Source organism: Sphaeramia orbicularis, chromosome 5, assembly GCF_902148855.1.
Source record: "Sphaeramia orbicularis chromosome 5, fSphaOr1.1, whole genome shotgun sequence".
Classification (NCBI taxonomy): domain Eukaryota; kingdom Metazoa; phylum Chordata; class Actinopteri; order Kurtiformes; family Apogonidae; genus Sphaeramia; species Sphaeramia orbicularis.
Window position 1 is genome coordinate 56,624,888 of NC_043961.1, and position 27,060 is coordinate 56,651,947.

Genomic DNA, 27,060 nt, shown 5'->3' on the forward strand with positions numbered 1-27,060 from the left:
ATTCTATTAGTTCAGAACGAACATCATAATGTTTTTTTTGTGCGATCCCAACAAAGGAACTAACATCTGCCTCTCAGACAGTAAAAGTGTTTTTAGGATGCTTCAAATAAACATTATTTAATAAAACAGTGTTAAATAATAATAAATGTTAAATGTTAATAAGTGTTATATAAATAAAAATGATTTTTTTTCCTGGAAGAACTGAATTACACCAGAAATATGCACAAACACTAAACACTTTTTTTTTTTTTTTTTTTATCAGAACAGGATCTAAGGCTATATCACAAAATTTTCTTGTGTTCAACTTTAAATGATGCTTTACAGACATTACAGTTTAAGATCCTGTTCAAACGTTCATATTCTATTAGTTCAGAACTAACATCATAACATTATTTTTGTGCAATCCCAACAAAGGAACTAACATCTGCCTCTCAGACAGTAAAAAGTGTTTTTAGGATGTTTCAAATCAGGGCTGTCAAACTCATTTTAGTTCAGTTCCATATTTAGCCCACTTTGATCTCAAGCGGGCCAGACCAGTAAAAAAATGACTTAATAACCTATAAATAATGACAAATCCAAGTTTTTCGTTTTTTTTTTTTTTATAGTACAAGAAAAACCCAATTAAATTATGAAAATATTTACTTTTTACAAAAAAGATGTGAATAACCTGAAAAAACAGAAATTTCATTTGAAAAATTAGTGCAAGTTTAACAATATTATGCCTCAACTTATTATTTATACATGTACATTTACACACAGTGTTACATAAACATTTGGTAACAGGCAAAATATTGTTAAAATTTCGGAGTTTGGAACTAAAATTTGAACAATTTCTACAATATTCCATCTCTTATTATTAACACAACTACAGATCACAGTGGATTCATAAATGCACAAAACATTTAGGAACAGGCAGAATATTGTTCAAATTGCACATTTCAGGTTGTTCATCTTTGTTTATATTTATGTATTTATTTGCATTTTATTGTGAAAGAATAGTTTTGTAAATGTAAATATTTTCACAGTGTAATGTTATTTTTTTTTACTTAAATTTTTTCCACATAATTTTTCACAAAGAAAATTTGTCGTTGTCATTATTTATGGATTATTGTGTTGTTATTTTTACTGTAGATCACATTGGTCTGTTTGTGGAACCTGAACCAAAATGATTTGGACAACCTGGACTGTTCAGGTTTATTTTTGCACTTTCATCCCGCAGGCCAGAATGGAACCTTTGGCGGGCCAGATTTGGCCCCCGGGCCGCATGTTTGACCCCTGTGCTTCAAATAACCATTATTTAATAAAACAGTGTTAAATAATAATAAATAAACTATAAACAATAAAGAAAAAAAAAAAAATGAACCTCTGCCATATCTGCATTTGAATAAATACCTAAAAATATCAATACAGTACTTTTTCATATCGATACAGTACTGTGAAATGGAATATCGCGATATATTGCAGAACAGATATTTTCCAACACCCCTAGTTAACAATATGTAATAATAACAATAACAATGTTTTTTTTGTGTGTGTGTGTGTGTGAACAGCATAATCCCCTTTAGCCCTATCGGCCCGCCCGTGAGCCGAAAAATTATATTAACCCTTTCATGCGCAAATTATGAGAACCTTAGTCAATATTTTTTTCTTGAGTATTTTTGTTCCACTTTACACATGAAAAAAACAATGCAATTGTTTTTTTTGTTTTTTTTTAATGAACGTATTTTTCATGGAGTTACAAAAATGTCCACTCAGCTGGACACCATGTATTTAAGTTTTGAAGCAAAGAAACATTTATTTAAAACTCATCATCAGAAAGTGATATACTGTGTGAAAACTATGAAATAAAAACATTTTTAATACCGCTAATTGCTAAATTGCTACTGTTTTCTCACATTTATCATACTCTAATATTAGTTATTACTCATTTCATAGATATATTATCCTCCTGAGACCCAGGAAATGGACAGTTTTAGCTGTTTTACACAAAAAAAAAAAAAAAAAAAATTGTCTTGATTGGAAACTGCATCATGCAACAGTTTTTTCAGATACATTTTTGAAACTATTTTTATTTATTGATTGACTTTTTTAATGGAATGTCCTTTGCAATGCACAGCATTTGTAAAGTAAAAAAGTCAAACTTTTGTCCCCTACAGAGGACAAAATGCATTGCTGGGTCTCAGGAGGATATGCAAAAAAAAAATTTTAAAAAATGTTTGTTTATTACAGTCACACTCAAACATGTTAGTGCAGGTCAGGTTTATGCAGAACAGCAAAGTTACTCTAATTGTATGTTTTGCAGTGTTTTGGATGATGCATAAGAGTCCTGATATGGAACTAAAACAACAAAACCCATGAATAAATAATAGAACAGCTGTAGAATAACTGTCCACTGTAGTGACCAGTATGCATGAAAGGGTTAATATTCATCTACTATAAAAATATAATAAATGAGGACAATGGATGTTTTTTTTTTCAACTGTTGCTCAAAGTTTAGACCCTAATGTTAATAAAAGTACATCAAAAGTGTATTTTAGTGCAAACTTTAATGTTCAAACATGATTTTTAATCTTTGTGGGGTGAAATACTGTATATGCTATTAAAAATCTCCGACACGAACGATTAATTTATGCATATTATCGTCAGTCCAGCCAAAATAAAAAAAGGCGAGGATAAAAAATTTGAATTTCTCTTTTAGTTTGTTACTCAGGCATAGTAATAGATACAATATTTTAGACAATGGGAATAGATTCTGTGAGGTCTCTAAACGTCCATAGACACCAAGAACATCCATATGAACCTTATTATTGTGAAGGAATTCTTCATTTACTTTGGGTTTGTCTGTTTAGGTGTTTTTCCCCTGAAAATATGGTCAGGGTTGAACAGGTTAAAAGGCAGCATCAGACCACATGTCGTCTGGTGAATCTTGAACTGAAACTCACCGATGGGGCTGGTTTCCCTCCCTTTGCAGTGCAGACCAGAGTGAAATTTTGGGCTTGGTATCGACTGAATGGGGCCGGCGTGTTCTCTGCCACCACTGAAATGTTGTTTGGAGGTGCTGTGGAGGACAGGAGCAGAGCTTTGAAAAACAACATTCCAACACATTTGATAGACACAAAACGCAACCTAAGAACCTGAGAGGTATTCTTATCTGTTTGAAAGTGTTGGCTTTCACTCCTTTTTGTTGCATTCCAGAAGTTATTTTTTGTTGAAATGTCGACATGGGTTACACATGTAGGAGGGAAAGGAGAAAGGAGACGCTGACAATAGAGTAAGAAGAGGAGAGTCAGAGCAAAGAAAAAGCAACAAAACCGTAGCAATTTCAGAGCAGATTTACCAGATGAATGTCTCCTCCTACCAGTCGAACTGTAGTTAACGTCTGCACAGACTCACACTTTACAGTACTTTAACCCTTTCATGCATGAATTATGAGAACTTGAGTCAATATTTTTTTCTTGAGCGTTTTTATTCTTCTTTAGGCATGAAAAAAGCAATGCAGTTGTTTTTTTTTTTTTTTTTTTTTTTATGAATCTATTTTTCGTGGAGTTACAAAAATGTCCACTCAGCTGGACACCACGGATTTAACCCTTTCATGCATGAATTATTAGAACCTTAGTCAAGTTTTTTTCCTGACTGTTTTTATTCATTTTTAGACATGAAAAAAGAATGAGATTGAAATTCTTTATGAACCTATTTATCACAGAATTACAAAAATGTCCACTCAGCTGGACACCATGTGTTTAATTTTTGAAGAAAAGAAACATTGACAACAAGACAAGACAAGAAACATGCCTCTGTAGGGGACAAAAGTTTGACAGTTTAACTTAAAAACTACTGTCCATTGCAAAGGATACTCCATAAAAAAATAAAAAAAAATCAATCAATGAATAAAAGACATTGAATTTGTAGCCCTGAATTTTTCTTTTGTCCTGAAATTAAGTATCTGAATTTTTTTTTGCACTGAAATTAAGTATCTGAATTGTTTTTTGCAATGAAATTAAGCATCGGAATTTTAATTTTTTGCACTGAAATTAAGTATCTGATTTGTTTTTGCACTGAAATTAAGAATCTGATTTATTTATTTTTTCTCAAGACAAGAAACATTGACAACAAATATTGAAAACCCATCATCAGAAAGTGATATACTGTGTGAAAACCATGAAATAAAAACATTTTTAATGCAGCTAATCGGATGTTTTCTCACATTTTATCATACTCTAATACTAGTTATTACTCACTTCATGAAGATAATATGCAAAAAAAAAACAAAAAAACTTCTTGCTTAAGAAAACTGTTATAACATTTAGCAGTTGATTTACACTAAAACATGTTACTGCAGATCAGGTTTATCAAGAACAGTAAAGTTACAGTAATGGTATGTGTATGGGATGGTGCATAAGTGTCCATTGTCTTGGCTGATGTGGAACTAAAACAACAAACCCCATGAATAAACAAGTGAACAGCTGAAGAATAACTGTCCACTGTGGTGACCAGTATGCATGAAAGGGTTAATTATTGAAGCAAAGAAACGTGCATTTTAAACTCATCATCAGAAAGTGATATACTGTGTGAAAACTATGACTTAAAAACATTTTTAATGAGTGCTAATCATATGTTTTCTCACATTTTTTTCATGTTCTAATACTAGTTATTACTCATTTCATGGAGATAATATCCTCCTGAGACCCAGGAAATTGACAATTTTAGCTTTTTTACATTTAAAAATTGTCTTGAATTGGAAACTGCATAATGCAACAGTTTTTTCAGATACTACAGAAGTAAATCTGTGTCATCAGATTTGGAATTATAAAAGCCATTGAATTTCTAGCACTGATATTTTTTGCACTGAAATTAATTATCTGAATTTTTGCACCTCAATTTTTGCACCTGGATGTTTGCATCTGAATTTATTTCATCTGATTTTTTTAAATTCTAAATTTATGAACATAGTTGAATTCAGAGAAGAACAGGTCAGATACTTAAGTTCAGTGCAAAAAGTTAAGATACTTAATTTCAGTGCAAAAAAAAAAAAAAAAAAAAATCAGATACTTAATTCCAGTGCAAAAAAAATATTCAGATACTTAATTTCAGTACAAAAAATAAAAATTCAGATACTTAATTCAGTGTAAAAACATTCAGATACTTAATTTCAGTGCAAAAAATAAAAATTCAGATACTTAATTTCAGTGTAAAAAAATTCAGATACTTAATTTCAGTGCAAAAAATAAAAATTCAGATACTTAATTTCAATGTAAAAAAATTCAGATACATAATTCCAGTGCAAAAAAAATATTCAGATACTTAATTTCAGTGCAAAAAAAAAAAAAATTCAGATACTTAATTTCAGTGTAAAAAAAATTCAGATACTTAATTTCAGTGCAAAAAATAAAAATTCAGATACTTAATTTCATTGCAAAAAACAAATCAGATATTTAATTTCAGTGCAAAAAAAAAAAATTCAGATGCTTAATTTCAGTGCAAAAAAAAATTCAGATACTTAATTTCAGCGCAAAAAAAATAAATAAAAAAAAAAAAAAAATCAGATACTTAATTTCAGGGCAAAAGAAAAATTCAGTGCTACAAATCCAATGTCTTTCATAATTCAACATCTGATGACACAGATTTACTTCCATAGGATACATTTTAAAAATTATTTTTATTTATTGATTGATTTTTTTTTTATATATGGAATGTCCTTCGCAATGGACTATATTTTTTTAAATTAAACTGTAAAACTTTTGTCTTCTACAGAGGACAAAATGCATTGCTGGGTCTCAGGAGGATATGTAAGAAAAAAAAAAACTTTTTGTTTCAGAAAACTGTTAATTACAGTCTAATAACAATTAGCAACTGATTTACACTCAAACATGTTAGTGCAGATCAGGTTTATCAAGAGCAGCAAAGTTACAATAACTGTATGAATTGCAGTGTTTGGGATGATGCATAAGCTTCACTATGTTGGCTGATATGGAACTAAAACAACAAAACCCAGGAATAAACAATAGAACAGCTGGAGAAGAACTGTCCACTGTAGTGACCACTATGCATGAAAGGGTTAAAACAGGGGTGTCAAACTCCTTTTAGTTCAGGGGCCACATCCTCCCAATATGATCTGCAGTGGGCCGAACCAGTAAATTAATAACATAATAATAATATATAAATAATGCCAACTCCAAACATTTCAATGTGTTTTATAGTGAAAAAAGTAAAATTACATTATGGAAACATATAGATCTATAAACTGTCCTTTTAAAAATGCGAATAACATGAACAACCATGGAAAAAATTTAAATTTATGAAGAAAAATAAGTGCAATTTTAATTATATTATGCCTCTGCTTATCATTTGTAAGTGTGCATTACAACTTACAGATCACAACGGATCTGCAAATACACAAAATATTTTAGTAACTGGCAGAATATTAGTAAAATTGCACTTACTTCTCTTCGGACATTTCTAGTTTTTCATATTTTTTGTGAAAGGCTGGTTTGTAAATGTACACATTTTCATGTAATTGAACTTTTTTACACTAAAACAGAGGAAAAATTTGGAATTGTCATTATTTGCAGGTTTTTATGATAGTATTTTACTGCTCTGACCCCCATGGGCCGGATTGGACCCTTAGGCGGGCCAGTTTTGGCCCCCGGGCCACATGTTTGACACACATCATTCTTCATTTTAAGAGCATCTTTACAAAGAAGTGCAGTGTTGAATAAAAGCTAAAAAATGTATTTTGCTGAATATTTTAATGCCACTGTGAAGCTAATGTTGCGGCTACAAAAACCATAAAAATCACATCTGATCATCATTTGTGTGAATTTCTTGTGTGAAAACCTTGACCTTTGACCGCAAAATTATAATCTGTTCATCTTCGTGTTCTAGGAAACAAAATGTGCAAAATGTGAATAGATTCCCTCAAGGTTTTCCTGAGAAGTGGTGCTCAAAAGAATGAAATGGACAATACACAAGACATGTAAAAACATGACACGTGTCGACATGGCTGCCGGTGGCGCACACATATTGAAACGGACTAAAACAAATAGACAGACCTGCAGTGTACCTATGTCGAGTTTGTCCTTTGCAAAAGAAACAAGGTCCTTCTGAGTGAATCTCTTTTTAAAATGGTAACTGAACGGCTGAGACAATATGTTTCACACTCCCCAGGGCTCATGTGATTCAGATGGAGCTGATAAGGTAGAAAATCTCATACATATCACATCACTAGTCCTCCATCTGAATATCTCAGGGGATCCCAGCAAGTATGTCATGGTAGTGTATAGTGAAAACATGTAACCAAGGCTTCACGGTGTTACAGAGCAGCACCGAGAGGATACGGAGGTAATGAAAGCAAATCTCTGATATCCCCAAGAAATTAAAGAAAATGAGATGTACTGTACATTATGTGGTGGGTTCAGATTGTGGCTGATTCAGGGAAAAAAAAAAAATCAACAAGAAACATTAAAGGGGGGGGGGGGGGGGGTCGCACGACAGTAGATGATGACCAACAGAAATCTGGTGGATTTTAGGTCTGAGGAGCATCAAAGCCACCTCCCACAACATACGCTCAGAAGCCTTAAGATGCAGAGATATTCATGTATTCTCTGTACTCTATACACCCTTTCTATTTATACACCCTCATATATCAGTATTGGAAAATGATTGGAATGCTATTGCTCTACATTCAAAAAAAGCACTTGTTGGATGAACGTCATAAAATTATGTAAAGGATTTCCACCTAATTAAAACGCTCTAATTTAGCGAGACGCAATTTTGTTGAACTAACAGTAGGTATCAAGGTTATAATAGTTTTGGATTTTCATTGTATTTTAGTTTTATTTAGTTCTGCCATTTTTTTTCTCTAATTCAGTTAGTTTTAATTGGTTTTTAGAGCAGGTTTACTAGTTTTCATTAGTTTTCGTTATTTTCTAAATGCTTAGTATTAGTTTAGTTTTAGTTTTACTTTTTTTTTTTTATCTTTTATCTTCTTCTCTGTCACATTCAAATAAATCCCAGACAGGACTCTGCTGCTTTCTCACAACTTCAGTCTCCATGTTTCCAGGTAGAGTGGGGACCAGAAGATGACTCTAAACGACGAGTGATGAGAAGTGACGGACCGTTAAATATCATATGGTGCCGCTAGCTAAAATTGCTTGAGGGAAATAAATAAATTTCATATCAATCTGACTTTGACAAAGATAAAAACGAAGGGAATTTTATCCAGAATTTTTATGTTTTAGTTAGTTTTGCAAACAAACAATACAGTTTCAGTTAGTTATCGTTTTTCTGTTAATTATAGTTTTTATTTATTTCAGTTAACGAAAATGTTTTTACAATTCTAGTTTTTGTCATTTTGTTAGTTTTTGTTAATGATAATAACCTTGGTAGGTATGTTGAGTAAACATAAAGTGTTGGCGTTACTATTACTTATTATACAATGTATGGGTGCAACTTGATTTGTAGAAGTTGTTTCAACATATTTACTAAGGTTACATTAACCTGATTAATGTTATTGAGAGAAATGTTGTTTATATATACACTGAACAAAAATATAAACGCACCACTTTTGTTTTTGCTCCCATTTTTCATGAGCTGAACTCAAAGATCTAAAACTTTTTCTGTGTACAATTATTTCTCTCAAATATTGTTCACAAATCTGTCTAAATTTGTGTTAGTGAACACTTCTTCTTTGCTGAGATAATCCATCCACCTCACAGGTGTGGCATATCAAGATACTGATTAGACAGCATGATTTTTGCACAGGTGTGCCTTAGGCTGGCCACAATAAAAAGCCACTCTAAAATGTGCAGTTTTATCACACAGCACAATACCACAGATGTCACAAGTTTTGAGGGAATATGCAATTGGCATGCTGACTTCAGGAATCTCCACCAGAGCTTTTGCCTGTGAATTGAATGTTCATTTCTCTACCATAAGCCATCTCCAAAGCTGTTTCAGAGAATTCATGAAGAAGACTGTGCGAGGAAAATAGTGGTCACACCAAATACTGACTGGTTTTCTGACGCCCCCCCGGACCTCCCAATACAGTAAAAGTGCACATTTTAGAGTGGCCTTTTATTGTGGCCAGCCTAAGTCACACCTGTGCAATAATCCTGCTGTCTAATCAGCATCTTGATCTGCCACACCTGTGAGGTGGATGGATTATCTAAGCAAAGGACAAAGGAGAAGTGCTCACTAACACAGATTTAGAAAAATTTATGAACAATATTTGAGAGAAATAGGCCTTTTGTGTACATGGAAAAAATTTTAGATCTTTGCCTTCAGCTCATGAAAAATGGTAAAATAAGTGCAATGTTAACAATATTACGCCTTAGTTTATCATTTATACATGTGAATCACAACTTGGATCGACAAATACACAAAACATTAAATAACAGGGAGAATATTATTAAAATTCCACGTACTTGTCTGAAGACATTTCAGATATTCACGTCTTTTCTAAAAGGCTAGTCTGTAAATGTAAACACTTTTGCGTAATTTTACTTTTTTTTTTTTTACACTAAAACTTAGAGACAAATTTACAGTTTTCATTATTTATAGGTTATTATGATAGTATTTTACTGGTCTGATCCACTTCAGACTGAAATACCCTAAAATGATTTTAACGTCCTTAATTGTTGATATCTTCAGTGTAATTTTTACATTTCACAGATTCATTCCAGGGGCCTGATTGGACCCTTTGGAGAGCCGGATTTGGCTCCCGGGCCACATGTTTGACACCTGTGACATAAAGGAATTTTGTAGTTTTAAGGATTTTGCATGTCAGTGTTTAAACTACATGATTTAAAAATGTTTAACCACTAAACATGAATTAATTTAATAGAACCTACATGTTATACTTGTGTTGTTAAAACATGTTCCCTCATAAGTTCAACCACACTTCAGTTGGTACAGGCTCTAATTAGAATAGAGCATTCGTTAAATCTGTCAAGTACTGAGTAAAGTGGGAGATGAACGTCTAGAATTGACACTTTCAGAAGCTATGAGGCATGCTTTAACATAATAAAGGTTGAAAACAAAGTTACGCATGAAGCAGTGTCTTTTTGTGGGCCGTTTATGTGTAAATCTATCAAGGGGCCTAAAACAGACATGCCACAGCAATTAATTGATTAAAACAGGTGGGGGTAGGTGCAGATTTAGCTGCTGGCCTGGGCGCCTCGGTGTTTCCACACCTCCTAATTGCTTATTGATGGGATTCATATGGTTGTAAATTAACCTTAGAGCACTCCATTAGCTTACTGACAAGTCTGTCTCAACCTGGTATGTGATAAGCTATGATAAGCTGTCAAAGGTGTCTGTTCCTGACCGATCATAGTTGCACTTCACATAACTGCAGTGTCAAGTATGTATGTGTGCCTCCAGTGCTGGAAAGAACCCGCTGTATGCAGAACATGACATCAGACAAAAGAAAAAAAAACACCAAATATATATGTATATATATATATATATATATATATATATATATATATATATATATATATATATACAGGGTGGGGAAGCAAAATTTACAATGAACATTTAGTTGTTTTTTCTCAGCAGGCACTACATCAATTGTTTTGAAACCAAACATATATTGATGTCATAATCATACCTAACACTATTATCCATACCTTTTCAGAAACTTTTGCCCATATGAGTAATCAGGAAAGCAAACGTCAAAGAGCGTGTGATTTGCTGAATGCACTCGTCACACCAAAGGAGATTTCAAAAATAGTTGGAGTGTCCATAAAGACTGTTGATAATGGAAGGAAGAGAATGACTATGAGCAAAACTATTACGAGAAAGTCTGGAAGTGGAGGAAGCAACAAAAAACGTACCAAAGCTTTTATTAAAGCTCTCAAATCCAAACTCCTAAAGGATCCAACCAAATCCATGAGAAAAATGGCAATTGAACTTGAGGTAGACAACAAGACCGTTAGAAATGCAATAAAATATGATTTGAAGATTTAAATCCTCATGACTTTCAATAAACTAATTGGTCATACACTGTCTTTCAATCCCTGCCTCAAAATATTGTAAATTTTGCTTCCCCACCATATATATATATATATATATATATATGCACAAAACAAAATTGTGTCTTGCTAAATGAATGCATTTTAATTAGGTGGAAATCCTTTCCATAGAACTCAAACTATGAATTATGAAAGAGCTGCAGCATCTGAAACTGACCGCAATGAACATTTGTCAGATAAACAGAACCACAGTGCTTCAGTTTCAGACTCACAGTTGGTCATGTCTTTTATGGATTGGGACTGTCTCTCTCAACTCACCATATATTTTTTATTAGTAAACATTTTTTTTTTATTTTATTTTTTATCAATTACTAGAAATTCCAGGTAACCCCATTTGAATTCCAGCCGACCCCACATGGGGTCCCAACCCCAAGGTTGAAAAACACTGTATTACTGACTCCAATTTGCTTCAAGTGCTGCTGAACTGTGCGGTAAAAAATTCTGAGTCATTTAAAAAAAATATGAGCTTTAAAGGTAAAGCAATCTGTAGAGAGTTTGCACTTACCAAAACACACACATATTTAAATGAGACAAAGTTAATCTGCAACAAAATCCAATTTTATTACATTAAAAATAATTACTGTCAAATTGCAACTTTCCCCTTCACTAGTAAGCATGGATAATCCCCTAACAAGTGCTTCACCAAAGCAGGAACAGCTAAAATATTCTTTATTTTTGTTAGAATAAAATCACTAACACAACCTTGTAAAGGTTGAGATAAATAATTCCTGCTCTTCTGTCAGCTTAGTTCAGGAGAGCGACACATTCATCATGGGGATCTTTTGTTTTCTGCCTCATATGTGAGGGTAACATAATAGGAACTGAGCCAAAGGCAGCAATATGCCTCAGTGAAACATCTAACATGCTTAAAACTAAAGCCTACTGTGTACAGCGCACTATTTGCAAACAGAACAATCCTGTAGAGGATTAAGATGGCAGACTGGGATGATGCAGTTAAACCTTTTCATACATCATTTAATTCCACTTTTCTTTTTAAGGTTGAGTAATATTTTCCACTGTTTAATGCACAGCAGCATTTTTCTTTTTTAGATTTTCTAGAATATTTAATTAGGGAATTTTCTCTGCAAATAATTCCTTAGGCCGATTCAGTTCTTTAGAAGACAGATAATTTAAACTGTCACTTGACAAGGGCAGAGTCTGTGGTATGATGGTGGAAACATTATCAAGCAAAATGCAAAATACCACAAAAGGAACTAAGTATATATATATATATATATATATATATATATATATATATATATATATATATATATATATATATATATATATATATATATATATATAAAACACTTTTAGAACAAAAAATGAAAATAATCATAAAATGTCTATATCTTTGACCTCTTTCAGGAGATTCATTTGAAAACTCAAAGGTTTTATGTGCAGACACACATTTGATTTTCCTTAGAATGATAAAATACAACAAAGGTGTTTATTTTCTTTGAAATTATAATTGTCTTGGCCATACAAGTATGTTGTTGTTTTCAAAAACTGATTGAATTCTTTTTGGCCAATGCATATTTTCAGTTCAGGGGCTTTAGTGAGAAATAAAGCTTTTATATGTCACTCTATAGCAGACCTGGGCATTATACGGTCCACAGTCCACATGCCAATAGACGACCCTGTCTGGCCCGCATGAGGTAATTGGCAAATTAAAAGTCAGTGCAAATATAAACCATCATAATAGATGCAAACAATACAACAGCGCTGCTTTTATTTTGAAGGATCTGCTAAATTAACATTTTTTTCCACATGTACTTTCTGTTCTTAGCATTAAGCTAATGCGCTGATTAATTTGTTAGTCATTTTCAGCCCATAAAGGTGTCAGCTAATGCCAAAAAAGAAAGACTGATTCAGAATGACGAGTTTTTAACAAGACAAGGACTTCTAAGTATTTCTTCACAGAAGTCAGAGGTAAAGAAAAAAACAAAAATAAAACTGAGATATCTAAACAAACAAAGCTGGATGCATTTATTGTTTTTCATGTAAAGTTAATGTGGAGCTGGTTTTGCACATTTTTGAAATGTTTTTGTGAATATTAACCCTGTAAAGTCTGAACCATTAAATCATTGACAGAAAATTCAGTTCTTTGAAACTGAAGCCTTTATTGGTCCTTCTGAACAACCAAATAGTTTTGTCAAATATCAATTTCCATGTATGAGTTTCAATTTTGTATCATATTTGATACATCGGGTCTCAATGCTCAAATACTATTATTTTTGAACAAACAGAAACATAATATAACACAAACATGTCTAATAAATTGTTAAGTCCTTTTCAAAACTGTCGAAGTTCTGCATCCTTCCTCATTAATGACAGTCTTGTAGTGTCACTGGAAAGGCCTCTGGTGAACAAATTAACTTTAATAAAATATAGAACATTATGTGAATAAGTGTATATCTAGTTATAATGTAGAAGAACGCACAAAATAAGATATTATTGTAATTAATTAATACAGACTATCATGATTAGGAGATATGACATTTACTGATCATTGTATTTGTAGTAAATATTTAAAGTGCATATAAATATTATAGTTTATATTAAAAAAGGTTGATTATGCAAATCTGATTATGTATGAGGTGACTAAAAAAGTGTATGTGAATGGTTTGTATGGATGCTTTGTGTTATTGGAAAAATATACAGGAAAAAAAGTGTGTTAACAAAACAAAGGAAGAGGAATTGATTTAATTAGTTTGTAAAAAGGGGGTGGGAGTTTATAAGTTATACTTCTTCCCACTCCTTTTCAAGTACCGAAAAGGTCTCAATGCTCAAATATTATTATTTTTGAACAAACATAATATAACACAAACATGTCGAACAAATTGGTAATTCCTTTTCAAATCTGTCAAAATTCTTCCTCCTTCCTCATTAATGACAGTCTTGTAGTGTCACTGGAAAGGCCTCTGGTGAACAAATTCCTCCCCCCTTGTGGATTATCTGTGTATTGCATGTATCTAATTGTATACAACAGGTTTTTCAAGACAAAAAATATCACACTGATCATGTAGAGGGCTTCAAAACTCATGTATCAAATATGATATGTTTGCCGTTATAGGGTTGTTGAGCCGCATTATGTAATAAATTCCCATTATGTAATAAAAGTTCAAAATGTAATAAGAATGTCATGTCATGTTGTAATAAAGCCACATTATGTAATAAACTGACGCATTTTGTAATAAACTACCTCAATGCATTATGTAGTAAATTTTTTCACATTATGTAGTAAGTTATTACAATTTGAGAAATGTATTACAAAACACACTTGACACATTTTTATTTTCAGGAAAATGTAATGTGCTAAATTAATCTTTAAACAGTGTGGTTAAAGTTCTGATTCCATTACCTGTAGCTCCTGTGACTAATTTCTTCTAAATTGCTCTGAAATTCTATTAATTTGCATTGTTATTACATTATGAACCATGTTATTACATTTTTTTAAAAATAAAAATATGTCAAGTGCATTTTGTAATAAATTTCTCAAATTGAAATAACTTACTACATAGTGCGAAAAAATTTGCTACAATAATGCATTGAGGTAGTTTATTACAAAATGCATCCGTTTATTATATAATGTGGCTTTATTACAAGATGACGTGACATTCTTATTACATTTTGATCTTTTATTACATAATGGGAATTTATTACATAATGCGGCTCAACAAGGGTTAATCCTAGGTTTAGGATTAAAGTTAAGGTTAGATCCGAGCGAGGCTAAATGATGCCCATAAGCCTGAGACTGAGGGAGTTTGGTGTTATAGGGTTAATGAAATAGTTGTATTCTGTGCTCCACATTTTTATTGCATCATTATATTGTTTCATTTACTGTTTTTGTACAGATATATTGAGCAGAGCTGCAGGTGTATCGGTCCGACCCTTAGCAACTATAAAAACTTCTCATATGGACCCAGAAGGAAAGTAATTGCCCACCCCTGCTCTATAGAGTCCAGTAACAGCTGTTGTTTTTAATTACATGACCAAAACCTAAAACCACAGGTAACACTTGGACTTTGAATCTGATCTAAGAGAATTTTTTCCATAAATCCAAATATTAACCGTTTCATGCATGAATTATGAGAACCTTAATCAACATTTATTTTCTGAGTGTCTTTATTCCTCTTTAGGCATGAAAAAAACAATGCGACTGAAAATTTTCTTACGAACCTATTTTTCATGAAGTTCCAAAAATGTCCGCTTGACACCATGCGTTTAATTTTTGAAGCAAAAAAAAAAAACATGGATTTACTGATATATATATCGTGTGAAAACTATGACATAAAAACATTTTTAATGCTGCTAATCTGCTGTTTTCTCACATTTTAACATACTCAAATACTAGTCATTACTCACTTCATGGAAATGAAATGCAAAAAACAACAACTTTTTATTAAAAAAAAAAAAAAAAAACAGTTAATTGCAGTTTAGTAACAATAACAAGCAATTGTTGTTTTTTTTTTTTGTTCTTTTTTTTTTAGTTTAGTTTATTTCGAATATGCAACAAGACAAAGTATTCTTACTTACACAGTAAATTTGCCAGTGTAAAAAATGCAGTGTCAAAGTATTTTAATTCTTTCGGAGTTATTCCAACAATGGACAGAGTAAAATTTAACAAGATAACTTCCGGCGTTGGTGAAAATAATTGGAGTTAACAGAGGTTTTACACTGTCAGTGTCATATATTCAGTGTTACAGTAAATTAACTCTCTCAAAGTTAATTCAACACCGATAAGAGCAAGATACCTTTCAGTGTTAAAAAATAATGACTCTGAAAAGCCCACCAACCTCAGTGCTCAAACTGAGTGAGAAGTTGGACTCTGGCATCGTCATCTTCCTCGCATCAAAAAACTCCATTTGTAAGTTTGTGTAAATAAACTATTGCTTTTGTTATTCCATCCACGCAGAATCTGTGTGCAAAAATAAAGTTACGTCGTCATTGTCAATGTTAGGTACGTGTTTTCAAATACCGAATTTCAAATGGATAATGTGATATCGGGTCGGCGGCTTTCATTTTACATGTCATTTTATGTTTACTTTTAATTGCAATATTTAATTTTTACTTGGAGTAAATTGGGTCCAGAAATAATAGTATCTTTTTTTGCCCCTGCAGACACTGGGACTATAGTACATAATATGTAACACTGATAGGAGGCAGTTAAAAATCAACACTCTTTGGAGTCATTTATTTATCAACATGTAGCGTTAAGTAGGTTTAACACTGGAAAAGTTATTTCTTAACACTTAACTCTTCAGTGTTGAATGTGACTAACACTATGGGTGTTACGTCTCACATAGTATAAAGCAGGGGTGTCCAAACTTTTTGTCCAGAGGGCCAGATCTGATAATGTGGACATTGCCAGGGGCCAGTGGTCCCTTCAGACATTTTTTAAACAGTAAAAATTACATATAAATGCGCTGTTCTACAACAATTTTATTTTCATTGTCACAATATCGTTTTTTTAAATGGCAATGTAACCAAATCTAAGCCACTCAGGTGTGAACAAATAGAAAAAAAAAAACAAAAACAATTCTGCCTTCCTTTCACATCTGGAGTCAGATAACATAGAACAAACTGTACAGCGTATCTTAAACATCCAAGTTGATAAAAATCTTAACCCCACATTCATTTTAAACATGACTTATATGAGTAATCATTACTCATATATTACTCAGTAATGTAAAGTCTGTTAACGTTTAAGATTAAAACATATGACTCTTACTCTTTGAAAAAAACATTCAGAAAGTAATATTTTGTGTCACATCTATAAGTACATAACACCAGTAGTTATAGGCAACTAACCTGGCAACTTGGTAGCCTGCCTTGGTGGTGAATTCATTGAACTCCCAGGTTCACATGAAGAGTCACTGTTGTGAGTTTAAAGCAGCTTGAATTTGCTTCACTTTTTCGGAACGCTCACTCCCTGCTAGCTTGTCGTATGCGTTAGCATGTTTTGTCTGCTCGTGTCTCTTTACATTGAATTCCTTAAACAAGGCAACAGTCTCTTGACAAATTAGGCAAACATAATTGCCTCAATTTTCAGTGAAAAAAAATTGTAATTCCCATCTCTCCTGGAAGCGGCGGCCCTCACTGTCAACTTCGTTTTTTTATTTACAGGCGCCGTGGTTAGAAATTAGCGAAAAAGGGTTCACGGTAAGGTCACAGAGCCAGATAGAGTTAGAGTGGTGCTGCCACCATGAGGTGAAAGGAGAAACTGCATTTGGAACCTTTTATGATTCATGTACTCTGTTCAACAGTCCAAGTGGGCCATAAATAATACAATATAAAACTGAAGCTGTGGGCCGTATAAAATCTGACCGCGGGCCGTGATTGGCCCCCGGGCCAGACTTTGGACATGCCTGGTGTAAAGCTTGATTGACACTAATTAGTGTAGTGTAGTGTAAAATATTAACTCTTACTAGAGTAAAGTTGACTCTGGAAATTTAACTCTGTGTTCAGTGTAAATTTTACACTTTGTAGATAGGGACCATATGTTCACTGAGGTAGTGTTAAAATGAACTCTTTAAGTGTTATATAAACACTGGCGATTTTACTGTGTAGTCTTTAGAAATAAAACAGGTAGTAAGAGGTCATGGAACACTGTAAGACTGAGTAAGTTGAGTTTACTTTAAAAATTTTAGTAAACCGCTTACCTTAAAAAATTTAAGTAATGAAGTAATGAAAACTTGAATGTATTCAACTTAAATGCTTGATTTGAATGGAATTGCTATTTTAAGTACAACACACTAAATGCCAAGTTAATTTAACTTAACATTTGTTGCAATGTCAATTGCTTTGTTTAGTCATTAGACTTAATATCATCACTTCATTACACTCAAGTCCAAGTGGATTTAAAATGAACTATTTTGCAATATAAATTGTTTTAATTATTCAATTTAATACATTGTAGCAAGTATGGAAGTTAAGCAGGAAGTTAGCTCAAAATAATTTGCCAGTAAAAGAAGTACTTTCAGTTTGACAAAGCTTATAGATTTACATAAAACTAAAACAACTACAGATGAACAGGAAAACCATAGTTCTTCCTATGGCTCTGACTCATGGTGCAGCTCTACAAAAATACAAAAACAAACATAAAAAGGCCAATAAACATTACCATACACATATTAAGTCAAAATTAACACTAACACCACAACCACGCTGAACCCCTGCACAGAAAAAGAACACATTTTCAACAACATGCCCAATACCCACAATGCAATGTGGAGATAAAAAGGTGTGGTCATGACTAAAACTTAGTGATTTAAATCCATTCAACTTCAACTGTTTTGTACTTTCGACTATGTCTACAAATTAGTAGAATATACTTAAGACTCTGTAGTAATGTAATAAAACTTAAACCATTTAAGTACATTGTAATTAAAGCATTTTAGTAAATACAAAGTCCGGGCTTACAGTGAAGAAAACAAAAAAACAAAACTTATACATATACATGACTTCCTTTGCACATTCAAAAAGGAGTGGGAGGAGGTATAATATAATTCCCACCTCTTCAGTACTCAAACATGTTAGTGCAGATCTGATTTAACTAGAACAGCAAAGTTACAGTAATGGTATGAATTACAGTGGATGGGATGATGCATAAGTGTCCACTGTGTTGGCTGATATGGAATTAAAACAATAAAATCCATAAATGAAATGAAATGAAATGAATAAATTTATTTTTGGTTTTACATCAGTCATTGTACTCAGTATGTCAATTATAATAAACATAAAAACCAAAAAAGGAACAGGCTAGAACAGGGGCGTCAAACTCATTTTTTTCCGGGTGCCACATTCAGCCCAATTTAATCTGAAGTGGCCGGACCAGTAAACTATTAGCATGATAGCCAATAAATAATGACAACTCCAAATTGTTTCAGTGCAAAAAAATAACATTCAATTATGCCAATATTTACAAGCTATCAAGGATGTGAATAACCTGAAAAAAATGAAATTTGTTCAGAAATATAAGTACAATTTTATCAATATTATGCCTCGACTTATCATTTTTTATACATATGCATTGCAGATCAGATCTACAAAGGCACAAAACATTTAATAACAGAATATTGTTCAAATTGCACTTAATTTTCTTTAGACATTTCAGGTTATTCATATTTGTTCAGCTTATTCACGTTTTATTGTTACGGGATAGTTGGTTACTGTAAACATTTTCATAATTTAATGTTTTTTGCACTAAATCAGAGATAAAAAAAAAAAAAAAATGGTGTTGTCATTATTTAAAGGTTATGATGATATTATTTTTGAGTTTGATGCCCTAACTTGCATTTCACAAATTCATCCCGCGGGCCGGATTGGTACCTTTGGGGGGCCGGTTTTGGCCCCCGGGCCACCTGTTTGACACCTGTGGGCTAGAAGCAAAAGCTTATTTTTTGCCTATCCTTTTCAACTAATACACTGCTTACATCAACTTAAATGTGTACAGCATCGAGCATTTACACCATAATAATAACAAATTAAAAATAAAAAAAAAAGTCAACAACAAAAACACATCTACCATCTCAATTCAATATTTCTGAATAATTTATTTTTTAAACTTAAACCACTTTTTTTTTTTTTTTTCTTTTTTAAACTTTGCCAAAGGAGTGAATAACTTAAATGCATCATAAGGTCCATAAATATACGAGAGGAGCTTTGAATAGCTGTCCACTGTAGTGACCAGTATCCATGAAAGGGTTAAATAAAAAAAATTTAAAAATTAGAAAAGCACTCGGAGAGCGCAGACCTCCGCCAAGCACAAAAATTCCCCACATAATCGGTGACACAAATCCTACATTTATTTTTTAAAATAAAATCCGCCTTCTGGATCAGATCCGGATCAGCCTTTGAAATGTGATAGAGGACCCCATTGTCAATTCCTGAGTTAAATTTCATGAGTTTTGGTCAATAATTAAGCGAGATATTGGGAAACGAAAATTTTGGCCCCATTTACCACAATGTTAACGAAATTTTCAAAGTGATCCAGAATCCAGGATTTCTTCCGGATCACCCCCAAAAGTTAATCATTTCTTCCTTATCCCATTTCCAACAAACCCTGAAAATTTCATCAAAATCTGTCCATAACTTTTTGAGTTATGTTGCACACTAACGGACAGACAAACAAACAGACAGACAAACAAACCTCCTCCTTTTATTACCTCCTTGGCGGAGGTAATAAAAAACTTTTGCACTCTAAATGAGCATAGGATAAAAGCTTTATGGATTTCCCCTTCATTGTATCATACAAACAGAGCATCGGAAACAGAAATGCAGGACACGGCAAATATTTCCAATCGCCTCGTCCCTTGAGCCTGTCTTTTTCAGTACACTTGCACATCGCTGCATTCAAGCACTATGTACTTCCTTTAGGTTCTTTCAGGACTGTTGTGCCACTTACATCAATACAGATCTCTTCCTCCATCTTCTATTTACCACATATGTTGCATTCTTTCTCTATTCATCAAATTTAGAAAAAAAAGAAAAGCAAAAGAAAAAACATGGTAAACGTGCTGAACAAGACCATGTTTAATGCTCCCCAGAGGAGGCTCTCTCTGGCCTCATAATTAAGGGATTTAGAGCTCTGGAGACAGCTGGACTCACAAGAAACACTCCCATCATCCCCTTGTACTAAGCACCCTGGCCTTGAGTTCACATCTCTTAGGGATTTATTTATAGCGTGTTAAGGTGGTGAATGTTCGCGGTTCGCATGCACCAAGGTCATTCTTGACCCGCTTTCACCAACAATAATACAGTATTAAGTATTTGATGAAGACATACTTGTCATTCGTGTGAGCCTGCAGGTCCGTAAGTATTCGTAATGAATGTCACATGCTTTCATCAGCTAAAGACCGCAGACCTGAACTTCAATCAACATCTACTTTTATCATTGTTTAAAAAGCATCTGAAAAGGACTTGAATTCATGAAAAAAATGTAAGGCTGTATATCACTGGATTTGTATTTGGTGATTTGTAATGTGGATTATATTTTTTATTGTTTTTACTTTAGTTTATTATTTCAGTTCTATTGTATTTTTTAAAATCTTTTTTGTGTATTGTTCATTTCGGGGGAGGTATTCATATAATTTTTTATTTTTTATTTTTTGGCTTCTAACCTCTCCTGCACAATTTTGTTACTTGTTTGAATGTTGTTGTTTTTTTCCATTGCTGTTTTTTATTATGTGTAAATAAATAAATAAATAAATAAATAAATAAATACATACATACATAAACAAATAAATACATAAATAAAATAAAATAAAATAAAATACATCAGGGGTGTCAAACTCATTTTAGTTCAAGGGCCATATTCAGCTAAATTTGATCTGCAGTGGGCCGAACCAGTAAAATAATAACATAATAATATATAAATAATGTCAACTCCAAACTTTTCTCTATGTTTTGGAGTGAAAAAAGTAAAATTACATTCCAAAAATGTTTGCATCAACAAACTATCCGTTCAAACAATGTGAATAATACGAACAAACTGATAAAAAAAAAAAAAAAAAAAAAGTGTAATTTTAACAATATTCCGCTTCGGTTTATCATTTACACATGTACATTATAACTTATAGATCACAGTGGATCTATGAATACACAAAATATTTAGTAACAGGTGGAATATTGTTCAAACTGTGTGTACTTCTCTTAAGACATTTCAGGTTGTTCATATTTGTTCAGGTTATTCAGATATTTTTGCAATATTATACTGTGTTTTAGTGTAAATACATGAAAATATTAACATGTACAAAGAGAAAAATTTGGAGTTTTGAGTATTTATAGATTATTATGATAGTATTTTACTAGTCCTGCCCACTTGAGATTGAGTTGGTCTGAATGTGGAACCTGAACTAAAGGGATTGTTAATATCTTAGTGTAATTTTTGCATTTCACAAATTCATCCCCAGGGCCGGACTGGACCCTTTGGCGGCCCGGATTTGGCCCCCGGGCCGCATGTTTGACACCTGTGATCTAACTGGTGCAGTCATGTGTTTTATTTGTCAGTATGATCTCATCAATATTCTGATTTTTTTTACTATTAGTCCAATGGTTCCCAACCTTTTTTGGTTCGTGACCCCATTTTAACATCTCAAATTTCTGGCGACCCCAGACATTCAAAATGGAGACTTTTTTTTTTTTTTTGGCTAAAATTCATTTGTTTTTGATCATGTAATAGTTTTCGGTATTATGTTGGAAATAAGCACTAATTTTACAATTGTTAATGGTACAAATGTGTTTCATTGATGAATTCTTAGACTTCATGGCTGGCTAACAGTTGTTTCTGTTTGAGGCTATTATTGATTCCTGTCCCTGGTGTTGGGACATTAATTGTTGTTTTTTGTTATTTTGCCTTGCATTTTAATAGTGATGCATTTTGGTTTCCTCTTATGTCAGTATAATCTGCATGTCACCTGACCACCGCCCAAAGGTGACAGATGAAAATAAGCTTTTAGCTATTTCTGCCCCCATTAGATAAATAACAACTAAATAACTTGAGAAATCTTTATTCAAAACACAGCTAAAAAGTATAGAGTCATAACAGTGGTTCCAACCTTTCCAGAGGAAGAACTATGGCTTTACTGTTCATCTAAGATCATTGCACAATGCAAATCTTAATATCTTGTCAAAGTAAGAGCACTTCCTGCACTGGTAAATGACATTGAGCTAACTTCCATTCATGCAATAATATATGAAATTGAGTAATTTCGTAACTGTTGTGGTCAGGAATAGGCTTCTGAGATTGATTAACTTAAAAAAAGATGTTAAATCAGTGATAAATTAATCTGGCTGCAATTGAGAAAGTTAGTCAGTGTAACCTAAAATGCTGAGTTGAATGGTTGGATAGTGAGGTTGATTTTACAACAGATTTAAAGTACACATAACTTGTCTTTTAGTGTTTTCTACTTAATAGTTTAAGTTCAATACTTTTAGCATTAAAGTTGAACCTACTTAAACCAATTGATTAGTCGATCATTACTCAAATCATTGAAGTGCAATCACTTGCCTCAAATTTTTGGAGTAAACTCTACTTATCCGGGCTTACAGTGATGGGGTCCTGACCCTACACTGTAAGACCGGATAGTTGAGTTTACTTAACAAATCTAAGGTAACTCGTTGCCTTAAAAAATTTAAGTAATAAAAACTTGAGTGTATTAAACTTAAATGCTTGATTTGAATGGAATTGTTATTTTAAGTACAACACATTATATGCCAAGTTAATTTAACTTAAATTTTGTTGCAATGTCAATTGCTTTGTATAATCATTAGACTTAAAATCATCAGCTCACTGGATTCAACTCCAAGTTGTTTTAAATTAAAATCTTCTGCAATATAAGGTGCTTTGTATAATTACTTAACTTAATATATTGTAGTATGGATGGAGGTTTGCTCAATATCATTTGCCAAGATAGGACGTGTTAAAATTTCCATCGTTTAAGAACAATCCTAGATGAACAGTAAAGCTATTGTTGGGCCTATAGCTCTCACTCATGGTGCATCTCTACACATCTCTACAAAATACAAAAACAAACACAAAAAGGCCAATAAACACTGCCATACACACATTAAGTCCAAATTAACACTAACACCACAACCCCGCTGAACCCCTGCACATAAAAATAACACATTTTCAACAACATGCCCAATACCCACAATGCAGTGCGGAGATACACTGAACAAAAATATAAACGCACCACTTTTGTTTTTGCTCCCATTTTTCATGAGCTGAACTCAAAGATCTAAAACTTTTTCTGTGTACACACAAGGTTTATTTCTCTCAAATATTGTTCACAAATCTGTCTAAATTTGTGTTAGTGAACACTTCTTCTTTGCTGAGATAATCCATCCACCTCACAGGTGTGGCATATCAAGATGCTGATTAGACAGCATGATTTTTGCACAGGTGTGCCTTAGGCTGGCCACAATAAAAGGCCACTCTAAAATGTGCAGTTTTATCACACAGCACAATACCACAGATGTCACAAGTTTTGAGGGAATATGCAATTGGCATGCTGCCTTCAGGAATCTCCACCAGAGCTTTTGCCTGTGAATTGAATGTTCATTTCTCTACCATAAGCCATCTCCAAAGGTGTTTCAGAGAATTCATCAAGAAGACTGTGCGAGGAAAATGGTGGTCACACCAAATACTGACTGGTTTTCTGACGCCCCCCCGGACCTCCCAATACAGTAAAAGTGCACATTTTAGAGTGGCCTTTTATTGTGGCCAGCCTAAGTCACACCTGTGCAATAATCCTGCTGTCTAATCAGCATCTGGATCTGCCACACCTGTGAGGTGGATGGATTATCTCAGCAAAGGACAAAGGAGAAGTGCTCACTAACACAGATTTAGACAAATTTATGAACAATATTTGAGAGAAATAGGCCTTTTGTGTACATAGAAAAAGTTTTAGATCTTTGAGTTCAGCTCATGAAAAATGGGAGCAAAAACAAAAGTGGTGCGTTTATATTTTTGTTCAGTGTAAAAAGTTGTGGTCTTGACTAAAACTTAGTGATTTAAATCCATTCAACTTAAACTCTTTCGTACTTTCAACTATGTCTACAAATTAGTAGAATATACTTAACATTTTAGAGTAAAGTAATAAAACTTAAATCATTTAAGTACATTGTAATGAAAGCATTTTTGTAAATACAACTTCCGGGCTTACAGTGTAAGGTTGGAAAAACACTGTATTAGTCTCAACCATGTCAAACATAAGACCTGGCATTCCCACATTACATATGTATTTCCAAACATAATCATTATATGGAAATGGCTCATGGTTATAAACATATTTTCTTATAATAAGACTAGCAGCTGTACAAAAGGTGTTACCTGAAAAACAATATATGTGGTAATTTTTAAAGCACTGCAGTAATCTTATACTGTAAACGACACAGTAGTTTCAGTTGTAAATGACTCGATACCTATATATAGGTGAAAGCTGGCATACCTAAGCAGCAGCTTATCTTTGTCCCAAATTAAAGCAGAAGTCAATTTAAATAGCAATCACAAAAGGAACATTAGTTCAATCATTTAGCCAAGGTTTTCAATTTCAGACAGCTCACAATTACCAGCAATTGCTTTTTTTTTTTCTCCTTTGTTTACTGCATATTAGTTTTTATGCACGACTTGAGCTTGAGTCACCAACTATTCTATGTGGATGCGAGCTATTTAGTCTCAGAAGAACGCTGGTTTGCGAGTGCTCCAATGCAGAGAGTTGTTTTTAATAAAGCTTTCAAACACTAATTTTCCTCGGCGTTTGAAGGAATGGTAATTTATTGGGATGTATTCTCACAATTTAACAGGCCGGATTAAATATTAGTTCCTCAGAAGCTGGAGACATGCAGGTACCGGTGTGAACCATAACTCTGAGTATTCGGAACACATGGTTGTCACTCATAAGACTCTGAAAAAGAAAGCTTTGGAGGATGGTGTTATCAGTATGCAGCATGGTTTGATATGTTAATTTGCGCAGGTACTTGAGAGCAGAAATTTTCTCAGACAAAAAAAAAAAAAAAAAAAGAGACAAATGAAGCTTAAAAACTGTCTCCAAAATATTTCCCTGTGCTCGTTTCTGGACTGTATCGCTCTGGGTCTCGGAGATGTGTAACAAAAACCAGGGCCTGCATGTAGATAGATGGAAAATATTATGTGTTAAGGTGATTCAGTGTGGTGGGCAAGAATTGTGCACTGCCTCTAGTAGTAGGATATTTTTATCAAGCCTCTGGAGAGACTTCCATTTGAATGCCCCACTGAAGGGCCAGGGTCAGGGCCAGCAACAAAGCAGCATCCCTGGAACCGCCAATGATACAGTTGCTTGCCCAGAAGACAATTGTGCAGAGCAGATGCTAGTGCTAACTGACATAGGTGCTTGAACCTGTTTTCTCCAGATGAAAAACATTCTCGCTGCACCACAAGCCACTTTATCTTGTTTAACCCTGTATATCCTTGGCTGTATTTTTAGCCGTTGTGTGCAGTTGTGTTTTTTTTTTTTTTTACCTGTGCACAGCCTATTCAGGTGTTCATTGCTCTGAGTAAATGAATAACCAGCGACAGGACAGGAAATACCTTCAGAAAACTGCTTGTGTCTCCTAGAAATTATGTTCATATGCATCTAAATCACAAACCTACTGTAGTTATGTTTTGTAATAAATGTTTTGTTGCCTGCATTATATTTTGCACCACAATTGGTGCTGATGGGATTTTGTAGTAAGGAAATGTCTTTTTTTTTTTTTTTTTCTTTTTAACCCATAAGGACCCGGTGTAACTTCTGTGTCAGTTCCCAAATGAATTTTTCTCTCTATTTTATCTTTCCAAACTGATTTATCACCATTTGTTATAATATTATCCTCTGAATTTTGCATTTTTTTCCAGTGAAAATCATGTATTTTCTTATGTTTAACTGACCGATCATGTAAATATTCATAAAACGTCAAAGGTTATTATATCAAAATGGGAAAAAAACTGAAGAAAAAGTGACTTTTTCAGTAGAATATATCATTAACTGATCATAAATCAAGTGCGTTCATCCACTGTCATTTATTAAACTCCATGAGTTTTACTGGTGAATCAATGTTGTAGAAGTTGACGGCGTTTCCATGGCAATGACAGAACCTCTGAACATCCAAATGGGTCATATCTGATGACCGTGAAAAGATGACAAACTGTATTTTACATCAATTATTCACATGTTTTGATAGAATTAGTGGATCGACAGTTTCTATGAGTAGATGCTTTTTTTTTTTTTTTTTTTTACCTGTGCACAGCCTATTCAGGTGTTCATTGCTCTGAGTAAATGAATAACCAGCGACAGGACAGGAAATACCTTCAGAAAACTGCTTGTGTCTCCTAGAAATTATGTTCATATGCATCTAAATCACAAACCTACTGTAGTTATGTTTTGTAAAAAATGTTTTGTTGCCTGCAATATATTTTGCTATAACCACAACTGGGGTGATTTTGTAGCAAGGAAATGTCTTTTTTTTTTCTTTTTAGCCCATAAGGACCCGGTGTAACTTC

General features: G+C 33.2%; 1 protein-coding gene across 1 annotated transcript in view; it reads right to left on the minus strand.

Annotated features, from left to right (window-relative positions):
- Positions 1-27,060, minus strand: part of igsf21a (immunoglobin superfamily, member 21a) — a 747,424-nt gene that overhangs the window by 180,872 nt on the left and 539,492 nt on the right. Inside the window, exon 5 of the mRNA XM_030134531.1 lies at positions 2,943-3,058. Within this exon, the coding sequence (XP_029990391.1) occupies positions 2,943-3,058 (116 nt within the window). The remainder of the gene's footprint in view (positions 1-2,942; positions 3,059-27,060) is intronic.